The sequence below is a fragment of the Poecilia formosa genome, unplaced genomic scaffold (assembly GCF_000485575.1).
Source record: "Poecilia formosa unplaced genomic scaffold, Poecilia_formosa-5.1.2 Scaffold2, whole genome shotgun sequence".
NCBI classification, from domain to species: domain Eukaryota; kingdom Metazoa; phylum Chordata; class Actinopteri; order Cyprinodontiformes; family Poeciliidae; genus Poecilia; species Poecilia formosa.
The window spans coordinates 4035488-4056898 of NW_006799941.1; the positions used below are offsets into that span (position 1 = coordinate 4035488).

General features: G+C 36.6%; 2 protein-coding genes and 1 long non-coding RNA gene across 4 annotated transcripts; all 3 read left to right on the forward strand.

Moving 5' to 3' along the window:
- Positions 1 to 198: 198 nt before the first annotated feature.
- nprl2 (NPR2 like, GATOR1 complex subunit) lies at positions 199 to 11841 on the forward strand. Its single transcript, XM_007550348.1, has 11 exons — positions 199 to 579; positions 1945 to 2036; positions 2138 to 2306; positions 2425 to 2533; positions 6717 to 6853; positions 7171 to 7268; positions 7449 to 7485; positions 8947 to 9040; positions 9120 to 9237; positions 9333 to 9475; positions 11624 to 11841. The coding sequence occupies exons 1-11, from the start codon at positions 499 to 501 to the stop codon at positions 11689 to 11691; spliced, it is 1146 nt and encodes a 381-aa protein (XP_007550410.1). The 5' UTR covers positions 199 to 498; the 3' UTR covers positions 11692 to 11841.
- Positions 11842 to 12900: 1059 nt separating this feature from the next.
- zmynd10 (zinc finger, MYND-type containing 10) lies at positions 12901 to 21018 on the forward strand. Of its 2 annotated transcripts, none has more exons than XM_007550368.2 (12): positions 12901 to 13180; positions 17003 to 17111; positions 17176 to 17292; positions 17368 to 17421; positions 18145 to 18291; positions 18395 to 18483; positions 18607 to 18701; positions 18940 to 19112; positions 19428 to 19553; positions 19629 to 19750; positions 19830 to 19955; positions 20738 to 21018. In XM_007550368.2, exons 1-12 carry the CDS (start codon positions 13092 to 13094, stop codon positions 20832 to 20834), a joined length of 1344 nt encoding a protein of 447 aa, XP_007550430.1. In that variant the 5' UTR covers positions 12901 to 13091; the 3' UTR covers positions 20835 to 21018. The 2 variants fall into 2 exon arrangements, with proteins under 2 accessions (XP_007550430.1, XP_007550438.1); XM_007550376.2 differs by lacking the exon at positions 12901 to 13180 and adding an exon at positions 14075 to 14179.
- LOC103136902 (uncharacterized) lies at positions 14175 to 15665 on the forward strand. The gene is made up of 2 exons (XR_476078.2): positions 14175 to 14546; positions 14641 to 15665. It is a non-coding gene; the product is annotated as an uncharacterized LOC103136902 (long non-coding RNA).
- Positions 21019 to 21411: the final 393 nt, after the last annotated feature.

The window sequence follows — 21411 nt, forward strand, 5'->3', positions numbered from 1 at the left end:
TGAACTATATGAAAAATCCATCTGTTATCTTACAATTCCGTAACTTGAAGGGGACGTTTCATCTTACTGGAGGACAGAGTGGGCCATAGACATTCAAAAACCAAAAACTAAAAGCAAATATAACACAATTCAACGATTAAAATGTGTACTTTTACTGTAACCAATTTTAGTCTTCACATGTTCCCGTTTTCTTTATGAGTGTTTAAAAGGGTAAATTCCATGGAGACTCTGAACGCAGCATTGTTTTGTCACTTTGGACAGTTTGCTGTAAAATATGCAGCGTTTTTAGATGGTTTAAACAACAAACCCACGTCACTTATCTCAAGGTCACTTAAATATCACTGTTATGTAGACGTCGTACAACTTTGGAGCTGTTTGTAGGTTGTTTTAGAAGAACCCACCTGCTCGTTTTTAACGTTATAGCTAGAAGCTAGCATAACACACAGGGGGAGGATCCAGTAATCTTCACGTCAATTTAAAAAGTTAAACGAAAGGTCCATGTTGAACATGACAACTCGAATAGAGTGCATATTCTTCAGTGAGTTTCACCCCACTTTGGGTCCAAAGATAACTTATCAGGTAAGCACGTATGCATGTTGAAGCAGCCAGCCCAGTCCTGGAGAGCTACTGTATTGCAACTTTTAGATGCACCTTTCCCCTGACACACCTGAGTCAAATGAATGACTAATTATCAGGTCTGTGCAGAGGTAAATTACATACTTATTAGAGGTATCGGGGAAGGGATGCGTTAAAAAGTTGCGGGATAGTAGTTCTAGACTTTGACCTGTGCTAGCCAGACTTGGTGACAAACTTAATGGTTTGTCACTAAAGCAGTACCTACAGTGAACAGTTTTTCTATTTGTTGTTGCCTTAAAATAGTTTAATGTTGTTTTTCCTCTTTAAATGCTTCTTTTTTCAGATATCCTCCTTTGTTGATGTTTATGTATATTCTTTATGGCTCCAGAAAAAAAAAAACGAGTTGTTTGTGAAATCACAGCAAATGTTGCAACGATAAAACACAAACAAACCATTTGGAAAAGTGTACCAGCTCAGACTGGATTGGCTAGATTTCATTTTCAAATATCTTTAATGATCTTATCAGTGATGCTAGTGCATGGAAACCAGTCATTTGGAAAAACAAGCAAACAGGAATCTTGACAAATTTGTACCAGTTTATATTCTGAAAATGATCAATATCACTTTTTAACTCACCTTCTCCATTCATAGGAACATCATTGGCTCAAAGACATAAGCTTGATACCCCTTTAACTCGTATTCTGTTAGCATCTTTGAGAATATATAATAAAACTGCTAAACGTCTCGTCTAAGCAAACAAAATAGAGGCTAAAAAACTAATGGGATCTTATCTGGAACAAGAAGGACTCTTCATAAAATCACAGATAACCTTGAGCATCCTCTTCATCCTCAACAAAGTGTCTTCATTCAGAGGCTTTTTCAGAGCCACAGCGATACAGACAGCTGCAGGACATGCTTCCTTCCCTTAGCCACAAGCATCTACAACAATTGCAGAATATTGTTGTACAACAACATTTAATTTCCTTCTGGAAAGATTAAAGTACTTCTGAATTTGAATTTGTCTTGCAAACTTTTTGCTGACACTAGATAATCAGACCAATTCTCAAAAGACACTCAAAGGTCAAATAATTCACTTTTTTAAATGTATTTTTTAAGTTCTGCTTTGTAAATTAAAACTCTGTTGTGTTTTCATGGTCAGCGTACATCTAGAGGAAAATACTTCACTGTGTAGTATCTGTAAAAACTGGAGTCCGGATCATAGTTACTTGGTTTTTGATACATAAATGTAAATTTTGTTTTCTTTGTTGTGAGTTTTTTTTGTTTGTTTGTTTTTGTGTTTGTAATTTTTAAGGACTTAATCCCAAAATATTGAGGTGTATATTTATTTCTCTGTCCTTTTCTTGGCAGGTACCAGAGGAGTACATTTCGCGGGAATTGTTTGACACGGTCCAAGTTTACATCATCACCAAGCCAGAGCTACAAAACAAATTAATTACAGTGTATGTCATCCAACACTGTCTTTTTGCTTCAGTTTCTAAATGTTTTGATTTGGTTCTGTTTCAACATAGCTGTTTATTTTAAACATTTATTATTTTTTTAGCACTGCCATGGAGAAGAAGCTAATCGGCTGTCCAGTGTGCATCGAGCATAAAAAGTACAGCCGAAATGCTCTCCTCTTTAACCTCGGCTTTGTTTGTGATGCTCAGACCAACACATGCGCTCTTGAGCCAATTGTCAAAAAGCTGGCTGGGTACCTCACAACTCTGGAGGTAAGGAGTAAAACTTTCCTATCATATTATTACAGCTGTAATGAGTTTTTGTTCTTCATATTTTTATAGTAAAATGACTTGGAGATGATATTAATATTTTCTCCCTGCTGTGTTGCAGTTGGAAAGTGGCTTTATTTCAAAGGAGGAGAGCAAACAGAAACTTTTACCCATAATGTCGACGTTGTTAGAGGATCTTAACGCTACAGGAGCCTGCACATTACCTATAGGTAATACTCAGATATGTCCCATTTTGTGTAGTGACAGATAGGCCTGTCACAATACACAATGAATCAATTAATCACATGATAAATGAAAACAAACCAAATAATTTTAATTTGCTTGATTTATAATTTAACTGTTTTCTCTCTCTTTTTACCAAATTTGGTCTTCAGTTTGGTGCTTTGGCCAACTTTGGTCAACTAGTAGTTTTTTTGATAGACATTGTTGTTTTCAGAGACTTCATAATTAATTTTATGTGTTGCTTTGTTTATTTATTTTGGATATTTAAAATGTCTTCCAGTTTCAGTGTTAAATGTTCATTAGAATTTAAAGTTTATTGATCCTTGAGAATATATTCTTGCATTATTATTGTATTATTACCATTACTCAAAACAATGTTAATGTTTATCGCTGTAAGTTTTGGGACAAGTTTTTTTTTTCCAGTAAAATGTGTTATCATGACAGGCACAGTGACAAAGAAGCAGCTTTCATTTAAATTGTGCTGAAAGTGGCATCAGAAATAGATCTGCTGTTACAGTGAACCATCTCTATGGGAGACATCCCAGCTGAAGGAAGTCCTAAAACAGGACTGATCTCTCTCTAGACCTTTATTCCTCCTCATCCAGTCAACAATAAAATTAAATTTATTTATAAAACATCTTTAAAAACAACTAACTTGGCCAAAGTTGGCAGCTGGTAAAGAGAAAAAAAAGCACTGCAACAAAAAAAAGCAGAGTTCAAGCTCAAACCACAGAAACTAAGACAGAAACATCTGCTGCTGCGGTCGGACTGAAACCAGCGATGCTGATCCATCGGCCCAGCGTCGAGATGAGAACGTTTTGATCAATAGTATCGTAGGCCGCCGTTAAATCCAGTAAAACCAGGAGTTAAATATCACCAGAGTCTGTTACTAAAAGATTTAAAAACTCTCAGTAGAGCAGAATCAGTGCTATGGAGGGATTTAGTCCCAGATGGAAACTTTCTCTTGATTAAGTTTCATTTGTTGTTTTTATTGGCCTGGTCACCTCTATAAAATGTCTTTTGTAAGAGTGACTAAGCTTTCGTAAGCTAAGTTTTCACAGCAGCATGTTTAATGTGTGGAGGCACCAGGTTGAAGTTAAGCTGCTGTTGATGATGGCAATAACCAAGAGTCCTGGGTTAGAAAACTCTATTTAATCCAGATGAGATGATGCTGAATGCAGAACCGAAAGTTTCACACCAGTTTCTATGAAAAAGAAAGAGAGAGAAATTAGTTCAAAAGAAGTTGAACAAGGAAGTTAAACTGTTGGGATAAAATCAGAAGAAATTCGATCTTGCAGCTGTTGCAGCATTTTAATAACAACATAAACACTCTTAAACTTTCAAAAGACACCTGTGACTTTCTCTCAGTGATTTTATTTTCTTTATAAAAATCTCAGTTTCCTCAAACTAAAGATAAAAAATGGCATTTATCTCACAACCATCCTATAAATGCCACTAAAATGAAAGCCTCTTAATCAATGAAGCTTTTTATCTTTAAAATTTAGAACCTAATTCATACTTTAAAATATGTTTTGTTGCATTTGAACAGGATGGAAGAGGCTGGAGATGTCTTGCATGTTTCAAATTAAAAGATAAACAGTTGTTAATTGTCACGTGGTCGAGCTTTGAATTGCACTAATGTGTGCAATGATAAGCTTATTTATTGCATATATTTGCATATATGCAATGATAATTACTGTATTATGATTGTACATGGCTCAATATTTGTGAAATATGTGACTCAAGATTCATTTTATGATTCAGAACGGAAATTATATGGAGGAAGCTGCAAAGAACTTACATAAGAAATAGATTTTTACTTTACAAGCAGTGATGGGTTGTAAAGTGTTATGTGTTTGTCTGGTTTTAAAACGTGGCAGGGGCTAATAACTTTTATTAGGTGATGAGACAATCACTGTTTTAAGATTAAATGTGTGCACTTTTCCCCTGCGTCTACTCCAGGTAATGATAGCCTGGTGGTTTTATAACCTGCTTATAAAGTCTTCATAGTGATTATAATCTAGTTCTGCTCGTCAGTTTTCAGCTACTAAAACTCTTATTTCATGTGTGAAACAATGATTTACAACTTCAAGGCCACACGTGTAGTTTGTTATGAATCTCATTTTTCTACGAAATATGTAGGAGCATTCCTGAAACTTGTTTAAAATTTTAACACATTTTAATTGTTTTATTGGGTTTTCATGTGACGCTCCAACACAAGGCAGTGTGTAATTGTAGAATATAATTAAATAGAAACATAGAAAGTAGAAATTGTTGTTCCTCAAGCGAGCGTTGAGATATCATGTGGAAACATGACGCACATAAAGATAAGTAATAATAAAAATATGCTAAACTCTGCAGTGAGGTCAAATGTACAAGGTAAGACGAGATACACTGTTCTGAAAATAAACATGTACAGATTAGAAATATCCAACTCAAGAAACTAATTTTAAAATACGTAGGCTGTACAAAAAAAAGATAAAGAGATGGAAAACTGTAAATAATAGCAGGTTTGCAAACAACTTTGATAATTATAGAGATGTTTGATGGGAGAACGGACATTTGATAACGCTACTTTGTGCCCTTAGGATGCAGAATATGTGGGTTTGTAGAATAAAAATTTTAAAAATTATAAAAACTGTAACAAGGTATTGACCGCCGAGTTTAATACCTTTAGTCGGGACTTTGACTGGACCTTTGGAACCCATGAATGTGCTTCTATATAACCCATTTCATTGCCTCTATCTTTATTGTTTTTCTGTCAGACCTGGACTTCTGCCAGATTTTCTAGTGTTATGGGAAGTATTTATCATTAAAACAAAAGCAGTCATTAAACCTGAGGTTATCTTGAGCTAAGTTGCACCATTGGCTGCATTTTTCATTGTAATTATTGTGTTTACTAACCACACAGATAAACAGAAGCAGTCACAATTTTGGCCAGCTTTCATCTTCTTGCTGTGGAATAGCATCCCCACAGCATGATACTGCCACCATGGTTCACAGGGTTGATGTGCAGTAACACTGTTACAGCACACACAGCTGGACAGATGTTTCCTCTAATAAAGTGGCCTCTGAAGGCAGACGGTGGACCAGATTTTATATTTAGGATATGATTATAAGACTGAAGAATTACAATGCAAATTTAGTCTTACATGTTCGATTTGTGTTTAGAAATAAATGATAAACCATGCTTCATTTTCCTACCGCTTTACAATTTGGCAGTGATTTGTGCTTGTTTGTCAGATAAAAGTAAAATAAGACGACAGTTTGGGGTTGTATTGTGACAAAATGTGAAAATGTTTACTGAGCCACTTTACTTTGTGACACCATGAGAAACAGGAACTGTCAAAGTACAGATGGGCACTTATTCTATTGCTTGTCATTTTTGTAAAAATTTCTTTTATCATGACAATATTGTTAAAATAATAAATGACAGTCTATGTTTGATAAAACCAAAAACGGTGTTGTCAGGGATCTGGGATGTCAGGGCTAGTTACTTTTATTATTAATTATTCATTATTATTATTATTATTATTAATAGCCTTAAAAACATGAATAAATGTATACTTTAGCTCTTCAGCGAAAACTCGTCTGAAAACTTTTTACTCATTTGCCTTTAGTCCAATTGAGACTTGATTTTTATTTAACTTTATCTGCTTTGCTGGTTCTTTTTATTGTGTTTTGAATTGAGTTTTTAATTTATTGTCCTCATGTTTTCTTATTTATTTGTTCAGCACTTAGCTGCTCAATCTTTCAGGGTGAGATAAATAAGGTTGGTGGAATCAACTAACTCACTTACTCTCTTTGGTTACCTAGCAACTCACTCACTCTTTGGTTGCCTAGCAACAAGCTGTTGAGTAACTGGCACACCAGCAGCAGCAGTTTACTGTGCCTCATAGCGGCTTAAAAGTAAACAACAGCATGGAGTAAAAACTAGATAAAACAGGAAAGGTCACATCACCAGTGTGGCTGTATTTCTGATATTTAAAACTAAAATTTTATCAATAATTATTGATATCGACTGAGATGAAACACTTACATTGTGATATGTTTGTCAACCATTTTAACCTTCAGCCTGTCAGGTTTGTTAGTTAAACATATAATTACATAACAGGGGAATAACTCCTTTATTAGAGGGAGGTTTGTAACTCTGTTTTGTCTTTTCTCTAGACGACTCCAACACCATCCAGCTAAAACTGATCCAGCAGCGGAAGGACCCCCCCACTGTCCAGGAGTATGATGTCCCCGTCTTCACCGAATGCAAAGAGCTTTTTATAAAGTCTCACTGGGACCTCACCACTCAGCAGGCAGGATGAGCACTTTGTGGTCGCTAATATAAACACGGCATGATAAGACTAGATTTCCAAGAAGCAGCTGTTAAAAGATTAGTGTGTAACACTTTTTATCACACTGGAAAAAGTGATGACTTTTCCAAATTTCTTTTTGCGTGGAAATGAGCTTCTCTTATAGGAAACGGTCTCTTTATTGATGCAGTACAGTGTTATTACTGTAATAAAACAATGTTCTCACGCTAATAGCAAACATAGTTTTGCATTCTTCAAACAAATGAGGCTGCGGAGCTTCGGGTAAAGATGTTAATTTTCTGTTATGTTGTTTTATTTAGATTTTGCCTTACATTGATGGATTCAGGCACATTCAGAAAATCTCTGCCGAAGCAGACGTCGAGCTGAATCTCGTTCGTATCGCTGTGCAGAATCTACTGTGAGTTCATTCCTGTTATTTATGAGCGGACCGGCAAATCTGTTGTAGTTCTTATTGATTTTGGTATTTTTAGTACGGTTTATTTAATTATGCAGCTGTTTGCGCTGCTTTTTAAAGTCTGCATGTTTTCTGGGACAAACGGTAAAAACTGATATATTTGCATCTGTCTTGTTCTTCCAGGTATTATGGTGTTGTGACTTTGGTCTCGATATTCCAGGTACTGAACTAATTTTACAACATGTTGTTTAATGTTTTCCAATGTGTGCAGATTTAGTGTTGTGAAACTGTTCATGAAATAACCCAAAGGCCAACCTCAAAATGTAAAATATTAGTGCATAACAGAATTATTAGCTCACGCTAACAGGATTTCTAAGAATTTATAGAAAATATTGTTGGTTTTAGCAGTAATTGGTTTTTACCATTTCCAGGCATGGACCTGTGAGGAAATTTTTATTTTTAGTTTTAAAATCTTAATTTATAAAAGCCAAAAATTTCTGATATGGTAAAAACTAAGCAAAATGTTGCTCAGTTTACCTTAATATTTAATTTTAAAATTGACTTTTTTCACATCATCCTTTCAAAGCCTAATTTGGATCAAAACTGCAGCATGTCATTTGGGAACCTTTGCACCACATAGTAACATAATTTTTTTAAAACAAACATTTTATTGAAGAAGATACTAACTATGTAATTTAAGCCATAGGAGTTATTGGAAAACGATGTTTTATCTACGTTTACAGCTGCGTCCTATGTAGAGCAGTTAGTGCTGGGAAATTTGTTGTTTTAGTGCTTTTAGACTTAACAGCATACTTTGATATGGTGGGTCGTAATATCCTTGTATAATGTTTAGAACATGTTGAATAACAGCTAAATCTCGCCTGGTTTGTTGATACCTCGCATCAAACTTTGGGGTTCTGCAGGGCTGCGTGTTTGGTCCATTTCTGTTCATCATGTGCTGAATGTGGTATCTGTGGTGAATCTTAAGGAAGCATATTTGTGTTTTTCATTTTTATTCAGGCTTTCCTTCCAGTTAAGATAAACAGCATGTATCCTGTCACATGAATTACCTGAAAAAAATCAAAACTGAATGATGTTACGCTTTCTGAACCTAAATGTAAACAAAAAGGGTCATTTGGTGAGGAATCTCAGAATCAAATTCAAATTAGCTTTGAATTTACATCATTCTTTAATCTCATTTTGAGTTCATACTTTTAGTAGTACTATAATCCATTATATTTGGATTGGTTTGGTTGGATTCTTGTCTTTATTTGCAGTGTTAATTGTGTTTAAGAAATTAAAGTTTATTAGTCTTTGAGAGGGCTTACTAGCCAATATGCCATTATCTTTATATTACTTGTAAATGGTCTCAAAATGACAATGTTATTGTTTATCGGATAATTTATCATCCAGCAAAATTTGTAATTGTGAGAGGCTTAATGTTGTAAATTATATTGAATTAACCTATTATTTTATTTTGTTGATGTTGGTTTTTGTTGTTGTTGTTTTTTAATGTTCTATACAAATATATTTTAAGTGTTATTGTTGTCCAAGCATCCATTACAAATAATGCTTGCACAGAGATAACTAAATGATAAAAAAGGGCCAAAAATGAAAACATTTTTGTAGGAACTTCGTAATCAGACTGTCTTTATGTTGATCATCTTGCTCATTTTCACAGTACTCCAATGTATACTGCACAACCCCGAAGGTTCAGAGCCTCATTGATGACAAATCCCTTCAGGACGAATGCCTCAGCTATGTCTCCAAACAGGGTAAGGAAAATCATCTGCTTGAAGACGACATTTTGACTGATTTCCAGAGGCTGACTGCAGCGTTTTGGGTCTTGATCAGGTCAGAAGCGTGCCAGCCTCCGGGACGTGTTCCAGCTCTACTGCGGCCTCAGTCCTGGAACGACGGTGCGAGACCTTTGTTCTCGCTACTCGCAGCAGCTTCAAAGGGTTGATGAGAGGTCAGCGTATCGGTTCCTGAAGTGACTGTGCTGTCCTGGAAATGTCGGGTCAGAGTGACTGTTGTTGAACAAAGTGTGTGTTTTGTTTTTCCCAGGAGGCTAATCCAGTTCGGACTGATAAAAAGTCTCATCCGACGGCTTCAGAAGTATCCTGTGAAGGTGGTCCGGGATGAGAGAAGCAGACCGCCTCGTCTCTACACTGGCTGTCATAGTTATGACGAAATCTGCTGCAAAACAGGCAAGTTCAGCAGCTCTATTTAAACTCTGGGTTTGTTTGTGTTTGTACCTTGTGCAGTTCAGTTATTCATTATAGATTGGGCCATGCAGCTTGTCCTGGTACTGATACCCAATGTGGTATTTTCTCATAGTGTGTCAGCGTTCAGGAAAGGAACGCTGACACACTTCCTTGGTTTAAAAAAATTCTTGCTAAAGTTCAACACACTATTTATAGCACAAATTTACAGAAACATTGCACTGATTACATACTCAGTCCATGACCAGTGAACACATGACTGGAACTGTGAGGGGAAGAATGTTGAGAAAATAATCTAAACTGAATAAAAATCTTTGTTATTAATAGTTTCCTGGTCTGTCAGGAGCCTGAAGAAAGAGGCTTCATGGCCTAAATCTGAGATCTAATGTTTAACTTCACCCTGAGGCGTGATATATTCAAAGTCTTGGAGAAACACCTGCTTGTGTTAAGTACCAGAGCCATTCATTGTCTCAATGTTGTCTAAAAGAAGGAACTCTTAAATAGCTGTTATTTGGCCAAAATGTCTCTCAAAAACCAAAAGATTGTTGGTTCTGGTTCAGTTCTTTTGGAAGTCTTCATTCTTCGTCCACCTTGCGATTCAAAACCGAGCCGGATATGAAGGAAAGGAGTGGTTAAACAGAGTTAATGAGTGATGCCGAATAAACATCCAAGCTTTGGTCAAAAATTATCCCAACTGAATCTGACAGAGTGATAATCAGGCCTGGTTCTGACTCAATATCCGATGAGCTCTTCTGTTCTGTTTTGCTGAATTTGAACTCAGTAGGTCACTGAGTGTCCAAGCTTCAGGGGAGGAGACGTCACAAGGGCTGATCCACCAATCAGAAGAAGACTTTCATAAAGAATTACAAATTTCTTCTCCTTTTTATTTTCACTTAAATGTGAATATTTCAGATAAATTGTAATATTTGACAAATATAAAGTGAGTAAATTCAAAAAGCAGGGTCTAATTTATGATTTTAAAAGCTATTCATAGCAACCTAACTATGTGAAAATGAATGTTCCCTTTTTAAGTCATAAATTTGCTGATATAAACCAGTTAAATGTATTTAGTTTGGGACGAACAAAGTCTTTGAAATCTATCAGTTTTGAAACGTTCACAAAGTGTTGAAACACATGCAGACAAAAACAGCACAAATATAATTTGATGTGTCTTTATTATCACCATGACTTTTGTTAACATAAAAAGAAGATAAAAGTGGGATGTTTTGGTGTAAAACAAACACAATATTTCAAAAAGAGAACATCAGCCATGAAGTCAGTCAAATCCCAAATTGAGAATGACCAATCACTAGTTTTTGGCCTTACGCCCAAATTACTTGAGTTATACAGTACAACAAAATAAACAGAATTTAAGTTTTGGTGTGGCCTAGTCAAAGTTTGGATTTGAATCACATTAAAATGCTGCAGCGTGACTTTAAATAGGCTGCTCATGCTTTAAAACTCACCAGTGGGGCTGAATTAAGACATGAAGGGCAGACATAAGACTCAACAGTTTCTGGAAATGCTTGGTTATACATGTGGTAGCCAGTTATTACGTTTAGGGCTCAGTTATTTTTTTGTGTTGAACCAGGTTGGTTTGTATAGCTTTTAAAAATAATTTAATTCATCATTTAAAACTGCATATTGTATTTACTCAGTTTATCTTTGCTTGAAATTTAAACTTGGTTGATCTGAAATGTTTAGTGTGAAATAAAGCAGAAACAGAAGGAATTTGTGAAACTGGAAAATACTTTTATGCCGCTCTAAATTTCACATTAAAGACCAATTATTTAGGCAGAGGGATAACAAAAATGTCAACAAACTGTCACCTTATACCAATTGTTTCACCATCAGAGCTGCTAATGTGATAAAATCAGGTCGCAAAAAATAATAAGTAATGCTTAAAGTGAAAACTAACTACAGATTATTTTAAATTCTGATTTAGATGAATAAAAATATTCTTGTAAGATAGTCTCGCGTTTCTGGACAGGTATTCAGACAAACGTTTTTGAGTACAAAACCTATTCCAGTCATTTTGAACAGCTTAGGATGCTAGTTGCTTCACATAAGATGTTATTTTAACTCAACATGAAAGTCTTATATGTATTTTGAAGTATGTGCTGATTTTTACAGGGATTAGTTACCAGGAGCTGGATGAACGTTTGGAAAATGACCCTAATATTGTCATCTGCTGGAAGTGATGTTAAATGAAGCCACCTACCAAGAAGCCGCCACCAATACAGCCAAGAGCGAGACGCCTCAAACATCGGGTTAATTTCTGTAAATTTCTTTGCTCCGTTTTTTATTAATTATTTATTTCTATCTATCATTAAAAGACTGTGACTAACTTTTGCCTGAGTCTGATTATTGTCTTCTCCTTGTTTTGTAAACAATAGTCCCAGAAGAGAGCATAAGCGGATATTAACTAGAATATGTTAAAATTCGGTTTAAACTGTTTCCTACTCAAGTTTACTGTGTCCATTTTTAACTGTTACTGTGTAAACCAAAATATGGCTATTCTTGTAACACATCCTGCTTACATTGTGACAAAAAGGTCTGTGTTTACTGTAAATGCCAGACAACATTAACCTTTGCAGCTACACAGAAACATTGGTACATGGCCGGCAGACTTGTAAATACTGAGCAGGAAATGCTTATATTTACAAAACTGTTGGGATAACTTATTGCTGCGCAGAAATTCATTTTAAATGGCTCCTCATACCATGCCACAAGTTGGGTTGAATAAAAATAATGTCAAATAGTGGGATTGCATTTAAAGTCTCCATTTACATGAAATTCAGTCTTTTTGTTTTGAAACTTGCAGGGAAACAAGTAACTACACAATGTTTGTCTTTATAAGACTGAATAAAACAAAGAGTACCTTGATTTTTTTAAATTATTATTTTTTACTTTGATGGGGTTTTTTTCAGGTTTTGCAGGCTGTAAAACTGAAGCTGGAAAAACGTCGGTAAACTGTACTATTACAGTTTACCGACGTTTTGGTGATATACTTACAGATTAAACTAAAGAAATGGGAACAAATAAAGAAGCAGACAAAAGTCAAAGTTAAGTGTTAAAACATTCGGAAAGTATGAAGGAAATATATTGTTTTTACGATGAAAAAAGCTCCCTATAAAAATCTTTTTTCAACGCCATTCTTTAGAATGAAAAACACACTAATCAAGGCGTACTCAATAGTTTTAAGAAGGTTGAACTATTTAGAAAACACTTTCTACGTAAGTGCATGTGGAAAGCTCACTACTAGGAATTTGAACTTCGCCTTCCTTTTTGTACTCGGGTATCAAATGCTTGACTGTGATTGGCTGCAATACAACTAAAGACGCCGTTGCCTAACAACGTACCAGCCAATCAAATCGTCAGCATTCGAGAAAACCCACCAGCAAACGTTCCAGCTTGTGATTTACATGATAATCTGGCGCCCCTTAGTGGCCACTACTGCAAACTGTACTTAGTGTACGGTTACCTTGACAACTACCTGTAGCTCTTTCCCAGTTGCTGGTCACTTTCAAAGAAATTTACTGAAGTAGCTGCAAATATTATATATTTACCGACATTTTGCGAGATAATCAAGACTATTAAAATGGATACATCGGTAGTGCTGCCGGTTGAAGCTGAGGGGTTTATTCAAAGTCTGGAAACCTTTTCCCTCAAAGAAGTGGGGTCTGTGAGGTAAGATCAGAAACTACCGTTAGCACCAGCTAATGTAAGCTAACATAAAGTTAGCTTACATTAGGAGTAGGAGAATACGATAAAGATCTGAAAAACTGCTGAACAAGTAACTCATTTTGCTTCATTACACATGTTTATAGAGCAAGGAAGATTGTAACTGTGACATGAAAGGAAATATATCTAGACTGTTCTCTAAAGTTGTACAAAAACATTTTTAAAAATCATTTTCATTCTGACACTCCTTGACAAAAGTTGCATAAAATCCCCATTCCTCCCCAAGAAGTAACCTATAGAGTCCATATGTGTGTAATAAAATTTTGACTGTTTTGTGAATGAAACACCATGTTGAAAGAAAGCGAATGGTTCAGATGACGTTCAGTGACTATGCCCTGAAAATCGAATGTTCAATGTTCAAAAATGAACGTTCACTTAGCCATGGAAGAAAACATTTGGTCAACATTTAAATATTTTAGTCTTATGGCTGTTCATTATTATTTGTCTTATTTTGTCTTCTTAAAAAAGTGTGCACTTCTGACTTTTTTTGAATTTATATCTGTTGGATTATATATATCCGATTAGCAAATCCATGACGCACTTTAAAGAAAACATGAATATTCTCCTTCATGTTTATTTGTGGTTAGCAAGCAGGAAATTGGTGGAGTGTAACGTTTTGGTGCATTGTCGCCACCTACTGGAATGGAGTGTGGCTCGGGATGCTAGTAAACTAAGCAAAACTAAAGCAAAAATACAAATAAAAACAAACAAAAGAAAAAAAATTCAAATAATTGTGTCTCCTTGCGACACATCAACCTAAAATAATCATAACTTTTTTGGTAGTACTTCCCCTAAGCAGTCCAGAGTGACTCCCCCCCCCACCACCACTTCCGTTTCGCGGTAATAGGGATATAAATGAGACTGCCATTCCGCCATTTTTTCAGTGGACTGCTTGACAACTTGCCAAGCTTTTCTGCTTTTAACTCAGTTGGATCTACTTGTTTTGTAAGTCATTGGTTCCTATATTTCTTTCTGTATCATTCACCAGGTATATAATGCTTAATTGAGGAGCTTCCCCTTTACAACCCCTTCTTAAAAGGCTTGTTTTGCGGCAAACAAAAGCCTGTAGGTGTTCATGAATAGCGTGAACCAGTCATGATTGAATTTGGTAGCTCTCTCTGCAAGTAGTTTCATGTTTTGCTGGTCACTGTTACCAACTGAGAGTTTCCACCGTGCGTTCCACCTCCATGTTCATTTTGGAAATGCGGAAAGGGTCATTCTGGTTCTTCTGGCTGTGAGAGGTGTAAACAAAATGGCGTCAATATTTGTGAACAAATAATGAAGAGGATGGAGATGAACACACAGGTCATGTGTAAGTGCTTCTATTCATATTGCTACATTATTTGAATATTAGCTTTGATAAATTTGATTAAAGTAATGACAACTTTTGTTGTATGTCATTTCAGATGACTACTTGAAGGCGAGACAGAGATATGGCTTGACTTAAGACGTATCAAACCTTGAGATGGAAGCAGAAGCTCAGCAGCGTAGGGGTGAAAGAAAGTAGATTTTTGTATGGCAGTAATTACCCGTTCCAGGAAAAGTATTCAAAAAGATTTATTAGTGTGCCTTCACTAATGCACCTGTAGGCCTAATAACAAGGATTGTTGGCTACAGAGAAAAGGAGTGATTCATGGTTTCCTAGAATTTTAATTTCTTTGTATTGCTTCAAAAACACTTGACATCAAGTACTAACACAAGTTAGCCAATACATCAGCTTGGAACAGGAAGGCGCCAGTGAGGAGCAGAAGTTTTGGAATATCTTTTTTTTTTTTTTACCATAAACTGAGCCAGTTAGGAAGATTAAATGCTGTAGGAGGTTTTCTCTTTGTTTCTTTTTAGGTTTGGTAGTTTGTGCCCCCTACCAAGGATAGAAAAACAAAGAAATGAGGGAAAGAATACAGGGAGCAAACGCAGTGGAACCAACGAGTTGCATACACTAAACATCTCAGCAGAATTAGAGAAGGATGGACAAAAACAAGGGGACCTGGAGGCCTGCTTGCACACACCACATTCAGATTACACACCAGTGTTTTACCAGTCTGGAGTTTATTTAGCCACTAGCCCTCTCCATTTCTTTAAGACAAATTACACTAGATGTCAAAGATCCAAGGGTCGGATCCTCTGATCGGTCCGTTGCAAAGACAAAACCAACAAATCTTTTTTTGGTTGCAATTTATTTATTTTTTTATAGTTTCTGTGTCTATGTTCACTTTTATACTCCTTTCTGTAGATGTTGAGGTGTTTTTCTAAGCAATGATGTCTGAAAATGCTGTTTATTTTTTTTATTGTGAATGTCTTATTCCGACACCCATTGTATTAAAATTTAAGCTTGTTACCTTTTGTACTTAATGTTGTAATGAAAGTTTTACTAATGTCTCTAGTGTGCATAAAGTACAGCAGGATAAAGTGCTTTTGTTTCCTTCCCTCATTCTTTTTGCCTTGGTTGTCTTTAATATTAATACAGGTCATTCCTGAAAAATTAAGTAGTCATTTGCCAGGGTTAATTTTAAGTGGGTATAATCAATTTTCAAATTTAAGTCTGGATAAATCTGAAATGTCCTGGCAAAGTTCAAGCATCAGTTAAACTCAAAATCTGTGACGGACGATGTTCTTTCAGCCCGACTGAGCTGGAGATACTCGGCAAAGAACGAGCAGAAATGTTTTTTTTAATCAGTCTGACAAAATTGAGCCGTTTAACAGTCAATATTTATTTCCATCTTGTTGCTATTTGCTTCGGGGGAAGGCGATTGGTCATGTGACATTGATGCACTGCAGGATTGTTGGGAGTTTAACTGAAGCAACGTTGAAAGCTCAAATTTTCATATCGGTGCATCGAGATGTCTAAAGCTGAAGACCTGCTACAAAAGATGGCTGTAATCAACAATAAAAAGTAGTTTTACAGTTTTACAGCTTCTTTGTTTTTCTTTTCTTTTTAAATAAATTGTGATTGTAACTTCAATATGTGAAACTATTCAATGTTACTAAATACTTTTGCAGGACATGTTTTTAATATAAAAATACGTCAGTGATAGGGGATTGAAAAATACACAAAAAAACCATTTAATTATTTTCAGCAGACAGGAACACACACACCCCATTGATGTCCATTGTTGTTGTGCTAAACATTAAAATGCTGTTTTTCTGCATCAGATTGAAGCTGTAGAGGATTATTCCATATGTTGTGGTCATCAGAGGTGAAATGTGTACATCCTTCATAGTAACATAAACTGATATGTTGAAGAAAACACCCTTGAATTCATTCTTTTCTGCCTTTTGTTTTTTACATTGTGAAGACTGCAAGAATCAAACATGTTATCTGACGTGCACTTCAGCCATGCAGGTTCTTTTCAAGATTATGCAAATAACTAACGAACTGGAAGAAAAGACTTCCTCCTCAAAGCTGTAAAATCCCAAAAAGCTCATTTATCTGTAAGAGAAACCCTTTGGTTAGCGATTCTTTCTGGCGCAGTTTAAAATCTGCAGCTCGAAGCTTGTTAATGTGGTTCATTTTTTTAGTCTGCTGTGTTAATCTAGGTTTTTATTTACTTCATTTCTCTTTGAACGCTCTTTTCAAGAACCATCCCAGCTGCTGCCAAGCTGGAAGAAATTCCTGAACGCTGAATCAAGGCAGAGCTCAGCTACACTGGGAATACATTTTACAATTATGGCGTGAAAAGCTGGAACCGATTCCTTATGTATGGATTTGATTAAGAAAGGGTCTCATACTGCAGCTGTTTATAAAACATCCTCATTTCTTTTCCTCAGGTGGTTCAGACAGCACGAGTTTATTGAAAAGCTAAACATGCAGGCCATCCTGAATGCTTCGGCCATGCACGAAGAGTTTGTCAAGGAGCTCCTGGTGTCCTTTGGAAAGGTGACTTTGCATGTTCACAGCGAATGCACAGCGATGATACTGCATGATAAATCCCTCTCTGCAGATACCAGTTCTGGTCCATGAGATGATCCTTGTGGAGGTGTGGAAGCAGAAAGTGTTTCCCATCTTATGCCAGCTGCAGGACTTCAACCCTAAGAGCACGTTTCATCTTTACATGGTGGTAAGTTAAAGATGTGCAACATCTACGATCAGCTTCTCATGCTAGCTTGTTTATTTCTCTGTTTGTCTTTCTTAGATCCACCATGAAGCTACAATTATTAACCTGCTTGAAACAATATTGTTTCATAAGGTCCGTAAGTTCTCAAATATTTATAATACCTGCATTCTCTGAACTAAAAATGTATTTTATTTAGATTTTGTATGACAAACCAACACAAAAAAGTGTGTCGTGGTTAAAGTGGAAGAAACTGCATCTGTTTGGTTTTCATTTTTTTATTGCTAATGAAAATGTGAAAATTTGGTCTTTGTATTCAATCTCTGAATCATCTATTGTTGAAATTAATATTTTTTTTACTCTTTATTTACTTTCCAATAACTGTTTTACATGAACATAAACACAGACCCATCTTTGTCATCTTATTAGCATCTTGTTCATGCAGACCTTCATTTTAGGAAACTACGTTCTTAAAATGAATGTTTCAACCAGCTTTGAACATCTAGAGGCAATAATCCGTCTCCATTGTTCTTCATAAAACAGCTCAAGATGAATATTGTTATCAGTTGTTAACATACATTTTCAGCTGTTCTCCTCAGATTCTTAATTGGATTTACGTCCTGACTTTGACTGGGCCGTTCTATCTTCTGAATATATTCTAAGGTATTTCCACTGTGGCTCTTTTTAGAGTTGATATCCTGTTGGAAGGTGAACCCCTTAATTTGTTTGCAGCCTCTAACAGGTTTTCTTCCAGTTTTGACCTATATTGTAGTTTGACCAGAGCGCCTTCTTCCCCTGTGTTTTGGTGCAGGGTGAATCCTTTAGGAAGTCGGTGTTTTTGTGTGTCTGGTTGTTCAGGATTCCTGTGAGGCAGCTGATGATTCTCTCCTTGACTTGGTGGATTACTGCCATCGTAAACTGACCCTGCTGGCCAGTGAAGCAACCAAGGCCCATGCTGCTGCTGCTGCTGCTCATGATCTTCAGAACCAGATATCCTCTCTAGAGGTAAAATTAGATGCTTCTCTCTGCATTCTGCAGCCTTTCCTCACTGCAGCACCTTTTGAAACAGAGGTAGAAGTCGCATGATTTTTATTTTGACCTAACCAAGGAGCTGCAGATGCAGAGTGCTGCTCTGGAGTTTGACATCTCCCTAAAAGCGATATCTGTGCTGAGCTACATCGCAGATCATACCGACAGGTAGGAATCGAGTTAAAGCTACGTGCTTGACCTCCATTTTTAAAAGTAAAATGAAAACTTTAAATGTCTAACAGATGACAAGCGGGGTGCAAAATACAAATGTCATTTTTTTTTCCTTCCCAGCATCAGCATCATCAATCGTATGCTTTGCACGCACAACATGCCCTGTGTGCTGGTTCGGCTGGTCGAGTCCTGCCCCTGGAGTCGGAGCAACAGAGGTGGATAACAACATCTGCAACTCAGATGAGCAGAGATATTATCCTCTGTTGTACAAAAGTTATAAAATCCTACAGCTCACCTTCAGACCTCTAAAACTTTACAGACTGATTGACCAATCTATCCGTCTGATAATGAAAATTATTGAGCTTATATTCATTTACCATTTGATTGACTTATTTATTGCCACATTGTGAATACTTTTGAAAGCCTCTGTGTTCTCTCTGCTGCCCCCTGCAGGCCAAGTAGAAAAGTACATGAACGGCAAATGGCAGAGGATTCCTGCAGAGGACCATGTGAAGATGACTAAACTTGACGGCCAGGTCTGGCTGGCGCTTTACAGTTTGATCCTGAAGGAGGAGTGCCAAAGAAAATACGACTTCAACAATTTCAACAAGAACCAACTCCTAAAGGTCTGCACTGAAACAAACACTGGCTTTTTTACCTGTTTCTTCACGCTCAGGGAGTTGTGTGTCTAATTTCACAGGTTTGGTGAAAGTTAATGGTTTGGAAGTATCACTGCTCCAGGTTGTTGTTCATTACATCCTATCTGATCTCCTTCCCTTGTAGAGCACAGATTCGTTCACCGAAGGTTGTTTAGTACTCAGTTTCCTCCTATTATAAGCTTCTCTTCCTGCAGCAGTAATTATATAACCAGAGAGCCTTGAGCATCCTCTTGTAAGCATGTTTTTTCCTCCTGACTCCTGCTGCTGCTGTGCTGTTCACAGCTCAGGGGTTTCCTGACAGATGTGCTGATCGATCAGTTACCGAACCTGGTTGAGCTCCAGCGTTTCCTGGCCCATTTGGCTGTGACAGACCCAGCCCCACCAAAGAAAGACCTGGTTCTGGAGCAGGTAGTCACTGACACAGACATGCACTCATCATCCCTGCTGCTGCACGCTCACCCTCTGGGTTTTATTTACGTTTAGGTCCCAGAAATGTGGAACCAGATTATCAGAGAGAATTCTGGGAAGTGGAAAGGAATAGCTAAATATCAGGTTAAAGAATCATTCAGCCCGTCTGACAGCGACTTGCAGCAACAGGCCCAGAGGTAACGCTGAAGACACTGTGAGGTCAAGGTGCGCACAGGAACAGCTCATGAGCCGCTGCTTTCAAAATGTTTCACCAAGGTTGGCGCAGACTTACAGTCTGGATGTGATGGAGCGTTTGCTCCCAGAGAAACCAAAGTGTGGATGCTGCGGGAAGGAGGCTCCAAAGAGATGCTCTGGATGCCAAGGAGAGTGGTACTGCAGCAGGTGAGACACAGCCCACACGCAGACTGCCTGGCAAGAATATTCACACACATTTTGTGTAAAAACACCACAAAAAGTTGCATTTTACTGAGCTTTTAATTCTTGCAATTAGTCATGACACAATAACAAATTTTGCTGGATGATAAATTGTTCCAGAAGTTTTTATGATAAATGATAATATTGTTGTTTTGAGACCATTTTAAAGTTGTATAATGGTAATGGAATAATAATAATAATAATAATAGTAATAATTGAATTTCTAATGAACATTTAACACTAGAACTGGAAGACATTTTAAATATCCCAAATAAATAAAACAGAAACAGCAATGAAGTCTCTGTAAACTAGACTGTCCTTGAAAATAAAGGCTAGTTGAGACCAAAGCACCAGACTGAAGACTTTTCTCATCCAATTTTTGGTAGAAAGACAGAAAAGAGAAAAATGATAAATCATACATGTTGAAATTATTGAGCTTGTTTTAATTTATCATTAACTGATTTATTGCGACAAGCTTTGCAGTAATTCATAATAATTACATGTTAGGCAAATTATATATGTGTTTCAAATTTCTTTCAGAAATAAAGTCCTGAAAAATGTCAACCTCCTTTACTCTGATACCCCTAATTAAAACTGTTCAAATGGGGCCCCAATTGTGTTTCATTTAGTTTATCTCAGGGGAGTTGAATACAAATGCATGTCACTCTTTTTGTTTTTATTTGTAATTAAAAGTTTGTGTGATTTTCTGCCTGCTAAGTTTTACCCTGTGTTGTGTTTGTTTCCTACAGACAGTGTCAGGTGAAGCACTGGCCTAAACACAAGCAGGCCTGTCAGCTCATGACTGAGACCATGCAGAAGGTCCAGGAAGACAAACAGCTCGGATAATTCAACTGACTAACATTTAAAGCTAGGAAACAAAGCCGCTTTTATTTGTGTGACACTGAATCCCAACATTTTAGGTAAACTCATATTTTTCTAACAGGAATCCCTCACATATCTGTAGAGATTATTATTGTAGAATTTAGTAGTTTGGTTTTAAACATGATGCAATAAAGTTTTAACTTGTTCATTTCGTTCAGTTTTTATTTCTTAACTCTCTTGCTCAAACGAGGGTGAAAGTGATGCTTTTGTGAAATACTTCAGAAAACTTTCTAAACTTCCTTTAGGAGCCAAGACTTGCTGGCTCACCTTAATGGCCGTTTCCAATCTGATCAGCAGCAGCAGATCGGTGGAGGTCAGGGTTCAATCAGGGAGGAGAAGACAGGATGGACAGATGTTGAAATGTTTTTTAAGGCTCCAGGATTTTCAGACGTGAAATCAAATTCATCATTCGAGTGAAAATAAAGTTGTCCCCAATGTTTAACTTTATCTTCAAGGTTTAACATCCAGAGCTGTGTAGATCATTACCAACTTCAGCTGTGATCTCCACAGAAACAGAGACGCTCAGCCTTCAGCGAAACCA